The sequence below is a fragment of the Sesamum indicum genome, linkage group LG9, assembly GCF_000512975.1.
Source record: "Sesamum indicum cultivar Zhongzhi No. 13 linkage group LG9, S_indicum_v1.0, whole genome shotgun sequence".
Taxonomy (NCBI): domain Eukaryota; kingdom Viridiplantae; phylum Streptophyta; class Magnoliopsida; order Lamiales; family Pedaliaceae; genus Sesamum; species Sesamum indicum.
Window position 1 is genome coordinate 3,920,059 of NC_026153.1, and position 15,208 is coordinate 3,935,266.

Here is a 15,208-nt window from a genome sequence, read left to right on the forward strand (position 1 = left end):
ATAGAAATCTAGTTTTTCAAGCACAATTTATGATGCGTCAAATTAACAGAAATCACATGAATGTTGTAGAACAAACCAACAGCAAGTAGGAGCAAGGAGCCTAAGCAGGACAAAAGAAAAGCTGAAACCTTTTGATTTGATTGTTATACTCCTTTTTCCTCTTGATATTTACCTTTCAACAAACAAATGTTTGAGAACATTGAAAAGTATACATTCTCAACAATTACCAGGATTTGGTATAACTGATGTCACATACCATTGTATATGCAAGCGTTAAAATCAAAACCTTCTTGTGCCATAGCGGTCAAATATGATGATTGGCATGAAAAACTATAAGATGGCATCCCAACTTTCAACTCATCCCTGGGAAACAAATGGAAGTTATACCTGCACCAGAAGTGAGAAAAATGAAATCTGTAAAAATTCTTAATCAGATGCCATTAGCTGAGTAACAATGTTTCTTATCACTTGGGTCTTATATTTCAAGAGATTCATTTTTTCATCACTGTCCTCTTGTTTTCTTCCTCTTATGCTTGTTTTCTTTTTGTCCATTCCATTGAAAAGTAACTTTATCAACAAAACTCCATTGTTTCGTTCGGTTTTAAGTTCGAAGCAAGGATTGGCAAGAACTTCTATCAGATAATTATCAAACAAAGAAAAAAAGGAAACAAACTGCCATAAAGAAGATTTTCAACATAAGAACAAACTAATGTGGAAATGATAATGATTATACCATACCGTCATGGCCAGGGAATTGATTATGATACCACAAAACCTCACCTACGCTTTTGACAACTACAACGCCTTCTCTCAAGCTTAATTTCATCACATTTGCTATAGAAAACCCATCCATATAAAATCTATCATTTTCCAAACCAAAAAATCATCTTTAGGAAAAATCAACAATTAGTACATCAGCTTCACCTTTTCCAGATGTTACAGCAAACCCATATAATTTCTACTACGGTAAACAAGCAACCAAACTGATTCTCATCCCATCAAGATCTCTCCATCTCTAAGCAGGCTAAAGCAAACCTAATAAATTACTCTCGGTAAAATGAACGGAAGAGGCTTACGGATGGGCAATTAGCTTAGATGCTTTAACTGAAAACGGGCAGACAGCGAACTGGAGGATCTGAAACCGCTCGGCAGCGTGCTTGGCCTTGAAATAAGCCGTCTCCGCCGTATCAATGGGGAGAATCTTGTGCCACGGCGCAGAGTGGCCGCCGGTTTGTTTAAACGAAACCGCTACATAGTCGGAATTCAATATGCAGGCCTTGATTTCTGCTAAAGCCTCCGAGAAGTTGGATTTTGTCACTTGCTTCACCGGCCATTGGATGCGCCGACGGTGGCGGGCGGCGGCCTGCGTACAGAGAGAGCGTCTGAATGGCATTTTCAGGAAAGTGGAAATAAAATTTCAATTAATTTGATAAACAGAAAGTCCACATAATAGGAATAGGAAAGATAAATAAAATAAAAGGCATAGTAAGTTTTTAAATTAGGGTAAATTATCCTTTAAAATTACATCTAATTATGTAAATAAAATTACAATACAACTTGAGGGTATGTTAGTGTAAAATTTGTCACAAATTATAATTATAAATCTATTTGTAATTTTGTATAAAGAGTGTTTGTATAATTATATATAATTTTAAGGAGCATCAATTTATTAGTTATTAAATTAATATAATTAAAAAAAATTGAGCCAAATTATCTTTGATTTTTTTAAACAAAAAAAATAATTAACCCATTTTTTATGAAAGTAATCTTTTCAATCTTTAATTTAGACGACTAATTTAAATTGTAATAAGTTAATAGCAAGTCAATAAGAATATGAATGTAAATTTTAATTTATTTTTTTTTACTAATATCAATAAATTTCTTAAATTTCGATTAATCAAAAAATCTATTTATTGAACGGAAAGGGATATAAGTTATACAAAATATAATTTTCAAACTATAAGAATCCATATATAATTGCACCGAAATGCAGGAAAGAATGGTGTAATTATCCTTTAGACAATCCCACATGAACAGAAAGATATTTTATTCCAATAAGAAGAGAGATTTCTAACAAAATTCAAAAGACAAAAAAAACAAATCTAACAAAATTCAATAGCCAAAAAAAACAAAACAACAAGAAGAACTTGTATTTAGGGCCGAAAACTAAAACAAACTACTTAATACTCAATTGAAATCGATCTATTAAAACTCGTTGAATTTGATTTATTAAATTTAACAAACCAAACTTGAACCAAAATTTTGTTCAATAAGCTTTCAAACTCGATTCAATTAGTGCAAAACTAATAAATATACTTAAAATATCGAAATATTCGAGCTCAATTCATGTTTCATCCAATTAAAGCTCGTTTGAATTCGACTTGATCAACAATCAAACCAAATTCAACACAAATTTTCAAGCTTGATATTAATTTAAACAAACTTGAACAATAATGCATTCGACTCAATTTGAGTCATTTACAGCCGCCCTACTTGTACTGAATCAAGGAAAGGGGATATTTTTATTCTTATTACTATTAAGAACTCGAAATACAGAGCATTCTTTCTTGCGTTCTGTAAGCAGTAGAAGATGATCTTCTCGTGGCAAATGCTGCCTCTCATGTTCCTCAATTCTCAGCGAACAAGATGAGAAACTTACAAGAAGAATAAGTTATTTACTATTATCATCTTTGCTCCCTTCCCTATCAACATAAATAATTTGTTTCAAATCTTTTGCCCCGCCAGCCAACGAGAGTAGAATGCCAATGCCTCGACTGGTTTGTACTCTGGCACGGTGTGTCCGGATCCCTGCATAGTTAGATCAGTACAATGGGCTCGTTTGTTCTCTGGGAAACGACTGCGGCATGTAATAATTATGCTGACACCTCCTAACGTTGAGGAATATTACAGAATACTTAAATATTACAGAATACTTACTCTGGTTTGAAAAATTACACTTAACCTATTGCAGTTATGTTTTACATTATCATTGAAGATGGGTTGGAAAGGGAGAATCTGTAAATGTGAAAGATGACTACATGGGCATCTCTATGATTGCCCGAATTTGAGGGGTTCTTTTTGTCATATGTCAAGACCTTAGGGGTTTCTATGTAATTGTTACTTGTTCTATATTGACACAAGTTAAACTTATTCTAATAGCTTGTAAGTATCTACTGCAGCCAAGTTTTACATTGTTGATTGAGAATTAGTAATGTAAACCATGGCTGCACGAGATGTTACCGTAATTGTCCAAAATATAAGGGTTTTCTTTTGTAATATTCTAAAACCTTAGGGGTGTCATGCAATCATCCGTTTGTTCTATTTTAAAGAGTTATATACTTATTCTAACATCTTGTAAGTAGAAGGTCCTAAGTGAACATACCTTCACAGTGAGAAAGCTGAGATTGTTTTCATAACCCTGAACGTACCTGTTCGCAACAAAACAACAAGTGAATAGGTTGCTCTGATTAATTTTTACGTGAAGTACCGACAAAGTCATTGGAAATATTTACAAATACAACCATACAAACTCAAAATAACGACATAGTAGTTTGTGACGTACCCAGCAACTTGGCCTTTCACATACCAAGGCCTCCACTCGTCTACGGTTTTATATCCGACGGATCTCGTCCAGGCTTGACTTCCCGTAAAAGGAACACACATATCATGATCCCCACTGGCAGAAACAAAGTAAGCATGTATAGTTCTTGAAGTAGTTTTACCATTGCAGAAGCTCAGAGTCAAGGCATCTCAGCCCATGATGGTTTTATAAGTTTATAACAGGGCGACGAATAAGAACGATCACTAGCTGTAATGGTTACTATTGCTATAGCTTATCACCTAATTTCTCACGTTTGTCGATCAGAGCATATATCAAGAGATAAAATAATTCCTCTTCGACTCTCAACTTAGAAGTAGTAAATATAAGGATAAGATAAGTTACATAGCATAAACACTTACCTGAATATAATGGCTCGATACCCCCGCATTGTGAGGTTCTTGTGATATTTGATCATGCTCCCAGCGTCGTGATAAAACGAAATTCTGTCTGTGCACAGCTCCCAGTTGCCCGCTACACTTGCCTGGCGCCAACATGATTTTAGTTTATGGTTTCAAAAACACGAGGTCTAGAGATTATTAAACTTACACTTTCAGCATGAATTGCTTTCCGAACTGTTTCATTGTTCAGCCATGCATTTGCAACTTCATCATCCTACATGTTTTAAATAATAGGACTGTAAGATGTAAATCTTAATGAGGCATCTAGTAATACAAAGCTGAAGAACTTAGCATTTGCACAAACTTGAGAACAGGTTGTATGGAGATTAAATCACAGATCTTCAAACCAATAAACAAAGCTTAAGCAGGTGACTGGATGCAATTCCTCATCAGATTGCTGCAACAGATTAGCAGCATACAAAGTTTTACATCGGCAAGAAGAGGTATGTTGACCAATATAGTTCTAGTCTCAGTGTGTTGCCTCTCCAAGCAACAGTCTCACTGATGGTTTGACAAATCAGTAACCACATATATGAGTACAAGAATTTCATGTATATATTCCTACTGAAGATGACTCGAGAATGATTTTATTAGAGGGACAATCTGGAAAGAATCAAATGGAGAGTGCCATGGTCTTCCGGTTCAATTATATCAACGTAGCAATCACCATCTCGAGTTATTACTTATTAGAGGAGATCTTAGTCCAAGCAATGATGCAATGATACAATAGTACCGTTTTAAGTTCATATATATTGGCGAAAACAAATGAATTACTTTGTTCACTATGTATATCACTAAACTAACCAGGACGAGTTTTTGTAATTTTGCTCGCAACCCCACATGAGAAAGAGGAATATAAGAGCTTAGAAAACCTTCAGGTCAAATGGCAGGTGGGGTTCTCGGAAATAAGAACAGAAAATACATAATTTTGTGAGAAGTTTGACAAGCAGGTATAAGTTTTTTTTCCTTCACATTTCATAGAGATCATTATTTGGCACTAGGAAGCGCGCGCCAATGAGCAGATCACTGTGCAAAACTTTTAACTACAACTTAAAGAAATCGACTTAGAAAAAACTTACCAAATTAACTAGGTGAGCATTTTGAAGCAAAACCATAAATAAAACAAGAATCAGGTATTAAAGAAAGTCAAGTTTGTGTTACTTACAGTGCATGGGACTTCTTCGCTGTTCAGAATTTGCGGCCAGGTTGGAACATATCCATCTCTTACAGGAGCTCTAAAAGGCCAGGCACGGCCAAACATTCTCTTTCTAACAGGTAAAGGTCTTTCAGTCTCACCTAATCTCCTGAAGCTTAGCGGCAGTCTCGTGTTCAGTTGAATTCTACTCGATGTTTCATGATAGCATGGTTCAAGAATGTCATATATGTTTACGTCCTTGAGTAACTGAAATGAATGTAAAGCTCAATACACGAGGAACGGAAATGGTAAAGCAAAAGCATTTTCCACAATATTGTAAAAACTATCTTACATCATCAACTTTTGCAAGCTTGTTTTCACAATCCTCACTTGTAGGATTGTAGAAGTTACCCTGGCATTCAGCACTAACTGTCTGCAAAACAAAGCAGGAACTATAAGAAAATTGTAGCTAATACTTATATATTCCTTCAAAATTTAACCTGCATTCTCCATTTGTTTCAAGTTTCTTGGAGGCAAATACATGCTTTTAGAAACATGCAGTGGCAAAACTCTAATTCCATTCAATGTAGGATACCGCTATGCAAAGTTGGGAAATTGACTTTTTCCATAAAACACAAATAGCACAGGAGGCAAAGCATCAGCTGTAAAATGTTGTTGTTTTCTTAAGATTTTTTCAAAACTAGAGCACACAAATTTTCTTGTATCGATAGAGCTTGCTAATATTCATGATAGCATCCTATGCCCTTGCTCAAAGCTGGACTTTAGACAAATAGGGTAAGATCCCTTGTTGAAGTGCCTCCTTCTGAAAGTGGCATGCAAAGAACATCTCAGGGGCTCTATTTATCAAGATTAGTTTTTCTATGTTGCCGGTGAAATCCTTCGTCATCTCAAACAGGACCACACTTTTGGTTCCGATGTTTTCCCTTTCATCTTGGCCATAAATTTTAATTAAGAAAGTACGGTCCATCTTATTCTTTCACCATTGCCACTTTTTAACCTTATTTATCTGCTTCAATCTTTGGCAAGCAATATTACTGCCGGCTTTTCTTTGCTCCAATTTTCTTGAGTTTATTCTTTAAGATTGCAAAAAGATAGAAGAAGAGACTCTCCAAAATAATATTTCAAATATATCAATTGTGTCATAAGGAACTATTCTTTATTCCATCCATGACAAATAAAGCAGATGCTGTGGACCAGGCTTCTCATCATGTTATGAATTGGTGATGGTTAGAGTGACAGATACAGCTAGCTCTTCTTTTCATATTCTTTTCATTGATTTTCCCATTTTCAATCAATTGAATAAGATACATAGAGAACATGGTGTAATTGTTTGACGCAACTATTTGGCCTTTCCTATTACTTCATAAGATTAAACGTAAATAGGAGACCAGAAATATACAAAGTTTTCACGACTTATCAGGAGAAACCAGCACAATCCATCATAAAGAAACTGGACGTACAACTACATAAACATGTTCTCCCTTTCATTAGGTAATAATGGCATGAATATACAACATAATTTAGCCAGAATATGAACCAATATAGTAATTACATGACATAAAACACGGAAACAGAGCCACATACCTCATAAAGTTCATCTGATATAAGACCCATTCCATGGGCAAATGGTACAAGAGCATTTCCGTCATAATGATCATCTGTGACTCCATTTCCCACCATGTACCCCTGTAATTTAAGAATTACTTGATGCAGATTCCAGGTTTAACAGGTAAATTCCAATATGTAATACCTTAAGGTTGATAATAGGCTTGATACCAGCACTAATTCCTGCAAATTTGCAATAACCAAATTAGTCTGTATATCAGCACTAAAGAAGCATTTCACGTGTTATAAATAATTACCTTGAGCTACTTCATAAGCCAAAGTCGGCACATATACTCCAGCATACGATTCTCCAGATATATAAAATGGATTGGATAGGAATTCTGGGTAGAGCTCAAACCACTAGCCAGATCATAGACAAAGTTATTGGGGTTTAAAGTAGGTGGATGGAGAAAAGCTATACTACGATGTGCAGAATAAAACTATGAAACTTCAGGCAATTTAAGATATGGTCTTGTTTTATGTCACCTTGAGGAGAAATGTGTGGGAGTCAGCAGCTGTCTTTAAGTCTCCGGTCTCGTAGTCAGACACATTCCCTGAGTAAGACATTCCAACACCGGATGGGGAGTCCAAATATATAATGCTTGAGACCTGGAAAGCCAGAAATACCTCCAAACTCAGAATCTAGAAAGTAGAGAAAGAACCTCCGAAATACAATTGATATCTAGTAGACATAGATGAACCTTCTATGACAAGAAATGATATTTTATCAATAAAACAGAAAATTATAACCTTGGACCAGCTGTATGGATTGAGATGCAGGGTGGGAAGGCTATCATGTGGTTTTCCTGCCTCAAAATTGAAGGGACCTGAAACAACAATTATAAAGAAAATATTTTATCGACAAATGGAAACCAAAAGAAAGTAATCTTCTCCTTCTTCTCCCCCCACCCTCTAAGAATTGACCATATGTCTTGTTTAGTTTATTATGGAGCAAGAATAAATGTTCATAGTTGAACCCTGAAGGCAGGTAAAAGGAACAACTCTGGTATTAAAATCATTGGCCTGTTACTTGCAATCTAATGAAAGAGATCATTAATTGCATATTAATTGCCTACTCAAGAAAAGAAAACAGGAAACTTCATGAATAAACTGTCACCATCACTAAATAGATCAGCAATAGTACATTCAGGACCCTGTTGCAAACACTGATAGTTCTAGTTCTCACCCCATATAACATAAGATGTCTAATTACATGCATTAACCCCATTACCAAACATATCAAAGCTGTCAGGGAATGTCTTAAAGTCTGAGGACCAAAACAAAGAGGCTTTAGTCCGGGAGTGGACTAGCCCATTATAGGCGGACCGACGTAAAATCTTGTCTCGTTCAAGTTTTGTATTCTAAATTCGTACTTGAATTCTATCACAAACCAAACATTCTTTCACCCAAAGCTCCACAACATTCACAAAAAGAAAGCACCTTTACCTTCTACCAAACACAAAAAACACAGAATCTTGACATATAACATTTCTTCCATAAAAGGCTTCAAACTCATAATCCTTTTCCAAAAAGACAGCATCTTCAAAATACCAACTCCTACAGCATATTCAAACTTAAAATCTAAAACAGAAAAAATGGTGAATCTCCCATTACCATGCTCATAAACGAAGCCATCGAAGCTAGAGCAGCCCGGACCACCATTGAGCCAAAGAACAACAGGGTCTTTAGAAGGATTCCCTTCAGACTCAACAAAGTAGTAATACAATTTCTTCCCATGAGATTCATCTACAGTCACATACCTGTAAGCCCACCACCCAAAAAAACAAGTCAGAAAAATTTACAAGAACCCTTTATCTAAAACAAGATAATACAGCCAAGAACCAAAGAAAAATCCAAAAAAAAAGCGGAAAAATCAGACATTCTTTCTTCTCATACCCAGCATAGTGTTTGGAAGGCAAATTGCCACTAAATCCAGGAAGGCTTGTAATAAAAGCACCTTGAGGCGCTGATGAAACTGGCTTGAAGCTGACTACAATTTGGATTAAGATGAGTGTGAAGTAGCAGTAGCTCAAGTGGGTGTTGTTGAATTTCATGTTGAATGTGGAAAACAGGAGAGGGTTTAATTAAATAATTAAATCTTCTCCGGAATTCCCTTTGCCTCAAATCAGATTGGAGAGTGGGGTTCAATATATAGAAGTAATAATATATTGGAGTTTAGCTTGCTTACAAGGCAAGAGTGTATGGAGGACTCAGTGGTGGCCGGAAAAACCGGATATTTCAACGCCCCCACTGTGGTCCACGGACCTTTTTATGACCAACCTGGCTTGGACACTCGATGTGCGTGCTTATATTTTTTTAAATATATAATTATTTATTTATATAAATTAATGATCGAAATATATTTAATGTGTGCGTATAATTTAAATTGCTAGAATAATTATGTTGTTCTTTTTAAATATTTTGTATAATTATATATAGATTTTCTGTGGTTTGCAAAATTACATAAAGTATTTGTGATATTTGTTTCCCTTTTAAGAAATAGATTATTTTTTTAATGAAATTTCACCAAATTTATTGATATTAGCAGAAAAAATTGAATACAAATTTATATTTTTTCTATTAATTTATTACTAACACATTGCATATCAAATAAATATTTTTCTGACCATATACATTTTCGTTGCATGTGAGAAGATACTCTTATAAGTGTATTTTGGTTAAAAAAGATTTATCTGACCTACAATGAGCCGGAAATATTTGTGAACCTACAATAAGTCAATTTGAAATTATTTTTTCCTGAATCTTTTCTGTTAATATCGGCAAATTCGGTGAATTTTGACTAACGATGGAACTTATTTGTTAGACAGAAGCAAACCTCAAGGGTGCAAAATATAATTTCTCAAATTACATAAATCTATATTTAAAATAAATTAAAAACCCGATCATTATCTTGAAAACAATCTTTATTAGTTTTGAATACACATGAAAATAATATTATGATACAAAAAGTTACATAGACAATTTCGCAAAAATTAGACATATTTAAGGGTATTTTGGTCAAATAATATAGTTTGTCAACCAAAAGTGATTATTCTAACATTCTTGTGCTTAATATATAGTATAAATAAATAAAAGTTGGTTATTTTTATTGAGAAAGAAACATTAATCAAATTCTATATTTTCTTAAAAGAAAAATTAGCAATGCAGTTTTTCTTGATTATTTGTTTAATAAAAGTGTTAACTATAGAAAAATACTAATAAATGGCAACGATCAAGTTAAATATGGGTCGATAAGTGATGAATATTTTATTGTTTTGTGATCACGGGCTGATGCTAAATAATCCGTTACTCCAGGATATTTTAGTCTATTCACACTAAAAATATAGATTAATATTATAAAGATAGATCAAATAGTATATAGTGTTATATTTTATTTATATATTATACATAAATTTATTATTATTGATATATTAAACAAAATTTAGTTCATATAATATATTGGCATATAGAAAAAAATAGTAATATTTATAATAAGGAAAAAGTTAAGTTGTCCATCATACATTTTTCAATCACTGAAATATCTATGATTGAAAGGTAAACAACAAACAAAACAATTTGAGAAAGAGAGAGTATTGAAAGTAATAAAAGACAACTTCAAGGGGGAAAAAAACAAAAAAGGGAATAATTACATTGCTTATAGGGTTATGCATGCTAAATTTTACATAATTTTGCTCATAAATAAAAACTACAAACTAATTACCCGAAATCCTTTTATCCAATTCTAGTTATTTTTTAAGGTAAAATCAGAATTTGATGCAATTTTGTTCATTTCTTGAAAATATATTTAGGCCTAACTTGAGTCAGCTCCAAATATTCTGTAAAAAGTCGCAAAATTACCCTACAAGATTAAGCAAGTGAGAATAATAACGGGGTGATCTCGACTATAGTATTTCGATATTTGTTTGTCGTTTCCTTCCCAACATAGATATTTCACAATTTTCACTCGTCCACCCAATATGTAAAAAAAAAGAAAAAATCTAAAAAATAATTTTATTTTCAAATTAAATAAATATAGTCAACTAAATTAAGCACAAAACAACTAAAACAAAAATTGTATTATTTATAGATAATTATTACAATTTTGTATAAAAATACCAAGATGATTAATTAAGCTCATTCATTTTACATATATTGGAATATTTCACCTAATTACCTATTTAAGAGTGAGTTGTGTTGTTCTTATTCTTTCCTTTTATATTTGAAATAAATCAATTTAAGAAGGGCCAATTATGTCAATAGTACTACCAAAATTAACTGAATTCAGATGTTTGATGTGAAGGACCAACTTTATTTTTATTGCTCTTTTGGCCCCTTATCTTTTCATAATTAATAATGCATACCCCAAGTGGTAAGAGTTAATGATGCACTAACTAGAAAAGCAATGCCCTTTTCATATAGGAATAATACATTTTTAGTGGAATTGTAACTAAAAAGATGTGTTAATCTAATTAAGTATATTAAGTGAAAACCACACTTCAACAACTCCAATTAGTGCAATAATTTGAATACTTTAAGCCATAGTTGGGTTAATTAACCCGCACACCTTAAATTAAATTTGGGACGAACCCAACCAATCACACAACATGCAAGCATTATATACTTTTCATGTAGATTATTTTTTCAATTTGTACATCAATCACACTACAAGTGTATTATATTTACGTGAATTTCCGACCGACGTAATGCGACTCCAAAGTTAAATGAAGTCCGACATGATCGATGACATGTTCAACATATTTCAGTAATAATCCATTCGACATGTCAAATGACACGTCGAACATACATCTAAACACAGTGAATTAATTTTTCAATAAATTCAAAAGAATAAATAATAAAAACTAATAATTTTCTCTTTTAAAAAAAATTATGTATCGTTGTATTTGTATAGGTGGGATTACGTAAAGGAAGAATCCTTGTTGAAGGGTCTAAATAGGACCAGCATATATCATGTAACATCATCACAATCGTTGTTACAAAAAATATCAACATATGAAACACATTTATGATAATGTTCAAGGGAGGACCACTTTTGGTGGTTCTCGATAGGGGTATTTATTCGATAAAATCGACTCGAAATTTTAATAAATTGATAAAATTGGGTACATCAAAATACTGTACTGATAAATGAATTGAATTATTAAAAAAAATAAAAATAAATTGTGGTTCGATTCGGTATTCAATAAATAAGTTCTTTTTTAAAAATTATAGCTAGTGATGGTTTTAATTTTTGTACCTAACATGTTACACAAAAATTGACTACACCTTCACCAACTGAAATCATTGCATTAATTCAATTTAATTGCAATCCCTAAGTATTCATCAATATTGCCATTTTACAGTTAGAAAACATAGTCAAATGTGCATCCAATTGATGTGATGTGACAAAATCAAGAAAATCAGTGCAGTCACTACTAGTGCATTTGGTCAGCTTGACCAAATCAAACATAAATAGTATTTGTAATAATGTATATTTTTGCTGTAGAAATAAATTATTAGTTATGCAATAGTAAAAATTGAAAATATTTTAATACAAAAATGGAACACGTATATTAAAATTTACTAATTTGTCCCTAAATAATGTAATTGTGCGAAAGGTAAAGAACACCTTGAGTTGAAAGGTGAGGATATTTTTGGGATTTTTGTAAATATATTAAGAATTAAAATGTTCAAAATCAACTTCGAAATATTTACTGAAATGCCAATAAGCTGAGTTATTTTTTTCCAATTATTCATATCTCTTATGCATTTTAAGTAAAGTGCTCTTATACAATGAAAATAAACCATTTCTTGTAACGGTTTATATCGATAATAGTTGCTCTTGTGGTGTTGGAGTGCAGAGTCTAACTCAATGATGCATTCAAGTTTAGTGGCTGCGGATCCAATTAGGTGGCATCGTATAAATAGTTGATGGGTGATTTTCTGTTGTAATTCACTGAAAATATTCCTAATAGAAATCAATTTTCACCAATCGTGGACATAAGAAGTTGCCAGTGGAACAGGCAACTGTACATTCCAAAAAGTTTGAGTTGCACTTTTAGCTAGAGTTTTCAACATAGCTTCAGATGCTCGATCCATCATTGTCATGAGTTTGAATCTTATGAGAATGTAGAGCTCGTCATTTTACGTGGCCGTATTATAGAATGATGGTAGCCAACCCATAATACTTGATCAAGTGAAGACTGGACTTTACTTCCTAATACGTTGGTGGAACTACGATGATCAAATCGAACAATATCTTAACAGATTTTGTCGAAAAAAAACATTTCGTAACAATTAAATTCTCTTAGTTGGATTAGAAAAGAAAAAAAAAAAGTAAAAAAGTTTGTGCACAACTTCATAAGTGAGAAGAGGAATAATTATGTTGAGAAAAATCACAATATTATGGCAAGACAAGATCATAATTGTGATGATACCCAGCCCCATCTTCACATGCTATTTCTCCAAATATGGATACATGCTGCCTGCACCTACATATTCCCATCTTTGTCCTTACCCTCATTTTATTTCCAAAATTGATCACATATTTGTTTACATGAGCTATTTTATGCATTAATAAATGATGAATACGTCTCGTCAGTATAATATAAATTTTATTTTGACATTAAATTAATATCAATCATTGAATAAAATTTTACGTTAGTTGTGACTCGAGTAGCTAAAAATCAAACAATTTATAAAAATATTTCGAAAAGAACCATAGGATAGTTGTAAAATATGAAGAAATAGTCCCTAATTATGTACATTATATTATGCTTATTTGTAATAGTTAAGTTTCTAATTTTTTGTATTCATTAAAATATATCTACATATATATTTTTGCATTATAAGTATAATGTTTAAAAGTAATTATATGTCGCATAAAGTTCTTATATGTACTCGATTATATTAAAACATCAAACATTTAATATTGTTTAATGTTTTCACACTCTGTTTGTAAGAATATTCAACCGTAAGTACTATTTAATTTGAAATAATTGAAAGTAGTACCTCCCACTTTGAAAAAAAGTCTAAAATTGATTGATGGATTTGAAACAAAAAAATATAATAATAACAATTTTACGATAACAAAATCTTTTAAATTTTTTGAATAGTTTTATATTATAAAAGCAGTTCAAATTCGTTGATCCGTATTTTAAACTATATTATATGGCACTATCACAAAAATTATCAAATAATTTAAAACCCTTTTTATAAATATTTCTTAAAATTCAAATCCTTCCAATTCAAAATGCATCATCAAATCAAAATTGTTCAATTCTTTTGTAAGAAAAAAAACAAAAGAAAAGATATACTACCCCCCCCCTCTCTTTCTTGTTATTCTCTCTCTCTCCCACACACACACACACACAGTGGGAGGTATATTCTGCACTTTAAGTCCACAACCAGTTGCCAACACTCCATCTGTAAACTTCATCACTGGTTGAAATTTCTTCCTTGTTTTTACACTCTATATCATCCACCCCCCACTCTCCTGCTACGCGCGTCCCTGCTCCACCCTCAGAAAAGACAGCACGTGTCCAAGACATTATTGATACCACTCAATTTTCTGACACCCATTGGTCAGTCCATTACGCCGTGATGCAGGAAATCAGGGCTCGTCTTCACCACCAATAATTGATCATTCTCTTAATCCCTTCTCTCCTGTATTGTTGCTGGCGCCCTGTCCTTATTCCTCTCTAATCTTCTCTTTCTCCTCCTCCTCCGCCCCCACCTCCTCCCGCCGCCGCCTCCCGACATCCCCGTCGTTGAACCCACCCAAGAGACTATATAAATTTCCATGCCGTTGACTCCAAGGATTTGAAAGAAAAATGGTTTCTTTGCGCCATTTTCTGATCGTTCTTGCCATTCTCTTCATCTGTTCATCGTTACTATCAGGGGCGAATTCTGATGGAGCGTCTGGATCGTCAATATACGAAGTTTTGAAGGTTCACGGGCTGCCAATGGGATTGCTCCCCAAGGGGGTCAAGAATTTCAGCTTGGATAATTCTGGGAAATTCGAGGTTCACTTAGATCAGGCTTGCAATGCCAAGTTCGAGAACGAGCTTCACTACGACAGGAATGTCTCGGGCACCATTAGTTACGGGAAGATCGACGGGCTGTCGGGGATTTCGGCGCAGGATTTGTTTTTGTGGTTTCCGGTGATTGAAATCCGGGTCGATATTCCCAGCAGCGGATTGATTTACTTTAATGTGGGCGTTGTCTCGAAGCAGTTTTCTTTGTCTTCGTTTGAAACCCCGAGAGATTGTTTGGCTGTTCCGGGTCCGGATCTTCAGTATGGAAGGCAAATAGTGGAGACTGTTAACAAGGTCAATAATCTTTTTTCTGTTCTTGAAATTCTATTTACTGGTGGTTTATTCTGATTCTTGGCCATTTTTTCTCCGTGAGTTTATTGCGTTCTTGATCTTTTTTTTTTTGTTTCTTCTTGGA

General features: G+C 33.4%; 3 protein-coding genes across 5 annotated transcripts in view; 1 reads left to right on the forward strand and 2 right to left on the reverse strand.

Annotated features, from left to right (window-relative positions):
- Nucleotides 1–1,450, reverse strand: part of LOC105170517 (poly(A)-specific ribonuclease PARN-like) — a 4,741-nt gene extending 3,291 nt beyond the window's left edge. For 2 of the 3 annotated variants that reach the window (XM_011091313.2, XM_011091311.2), the window contains exons 1-2: nucleotides 1,077–1,449; nucleotides 257–387 (exon numbers count right to left, since the gene is read on the reverse strand). In XM_011091313.2, the coding sequence (XP_011089615.1) occupies nucleotides 257–387; nucleotides 1,077–1,393 (448 nt within the window). In that variant the 5' untranslated portion in view covers nucleotides 1,394–1,449. Of the gene's footprint in view, nucleotides 1–256; nucleotides 388–1,076 lie in introns of all 3 variants that reach the window. The other variant, XM_011091314.2, reaches the window with a different exon arrangement.
- On the reverse strand, nucleotides 2,403–8,970 carry LOC105170518 (serine carboxypeptidase 1). Its single transcript, XM_011091315.2, has 14 exons — nucleotides 8,657–8,970; nucleotides 8,375–8,520; nucleotides 7,511–7,587; nucleotides 7,247–7,369; nucleotides 7,018–7,120; nucleotides 6,906–6,943; nucleotides 6,740–6,841; nucleotides 5,487–5,567; nucleotides 5,165–5,401; nucleotides 4,148–4,213; nucleotides 3,961–4,082; nucleotides 3,563–3,676; nucleotides 3,383–3,428; nucleotides 2,403–2,808 (listed from the first exon to the last, which is right to left on the reverse strand). The coding sequence occupies exons 1-14, from the start codon at nucleotides 8,812–8,814 to the stop codon at nucleotides 2,725–2,727; spliced, it is 1,497 nt and encodes a 498-aa protein (XP_011089617.1). The 5' UTR covers nucleotides 8,815–8,970; the 3' UTR covers nucleotides 2,403–2,724.
- The window catches only part of LOC105170519, a 2,039-nt gene continuing 981 nt past the window's right edge, over nucleotides 14,151–15,208 (forward strand). Inside the window, exon 1 of the mRNA XM_011091316.2 lies at nucleotides 14,151–15,087. Within this exon, the coding sequence (XP_011089618.1) occupies nucleotides 14,590–15,087 (498 nt within the window). The 5' untranslated portion in view covers nucleotides 14,151–14,589. The remainder of the gene's footprint in view (nucleotides 15,088–15,208) is intronic.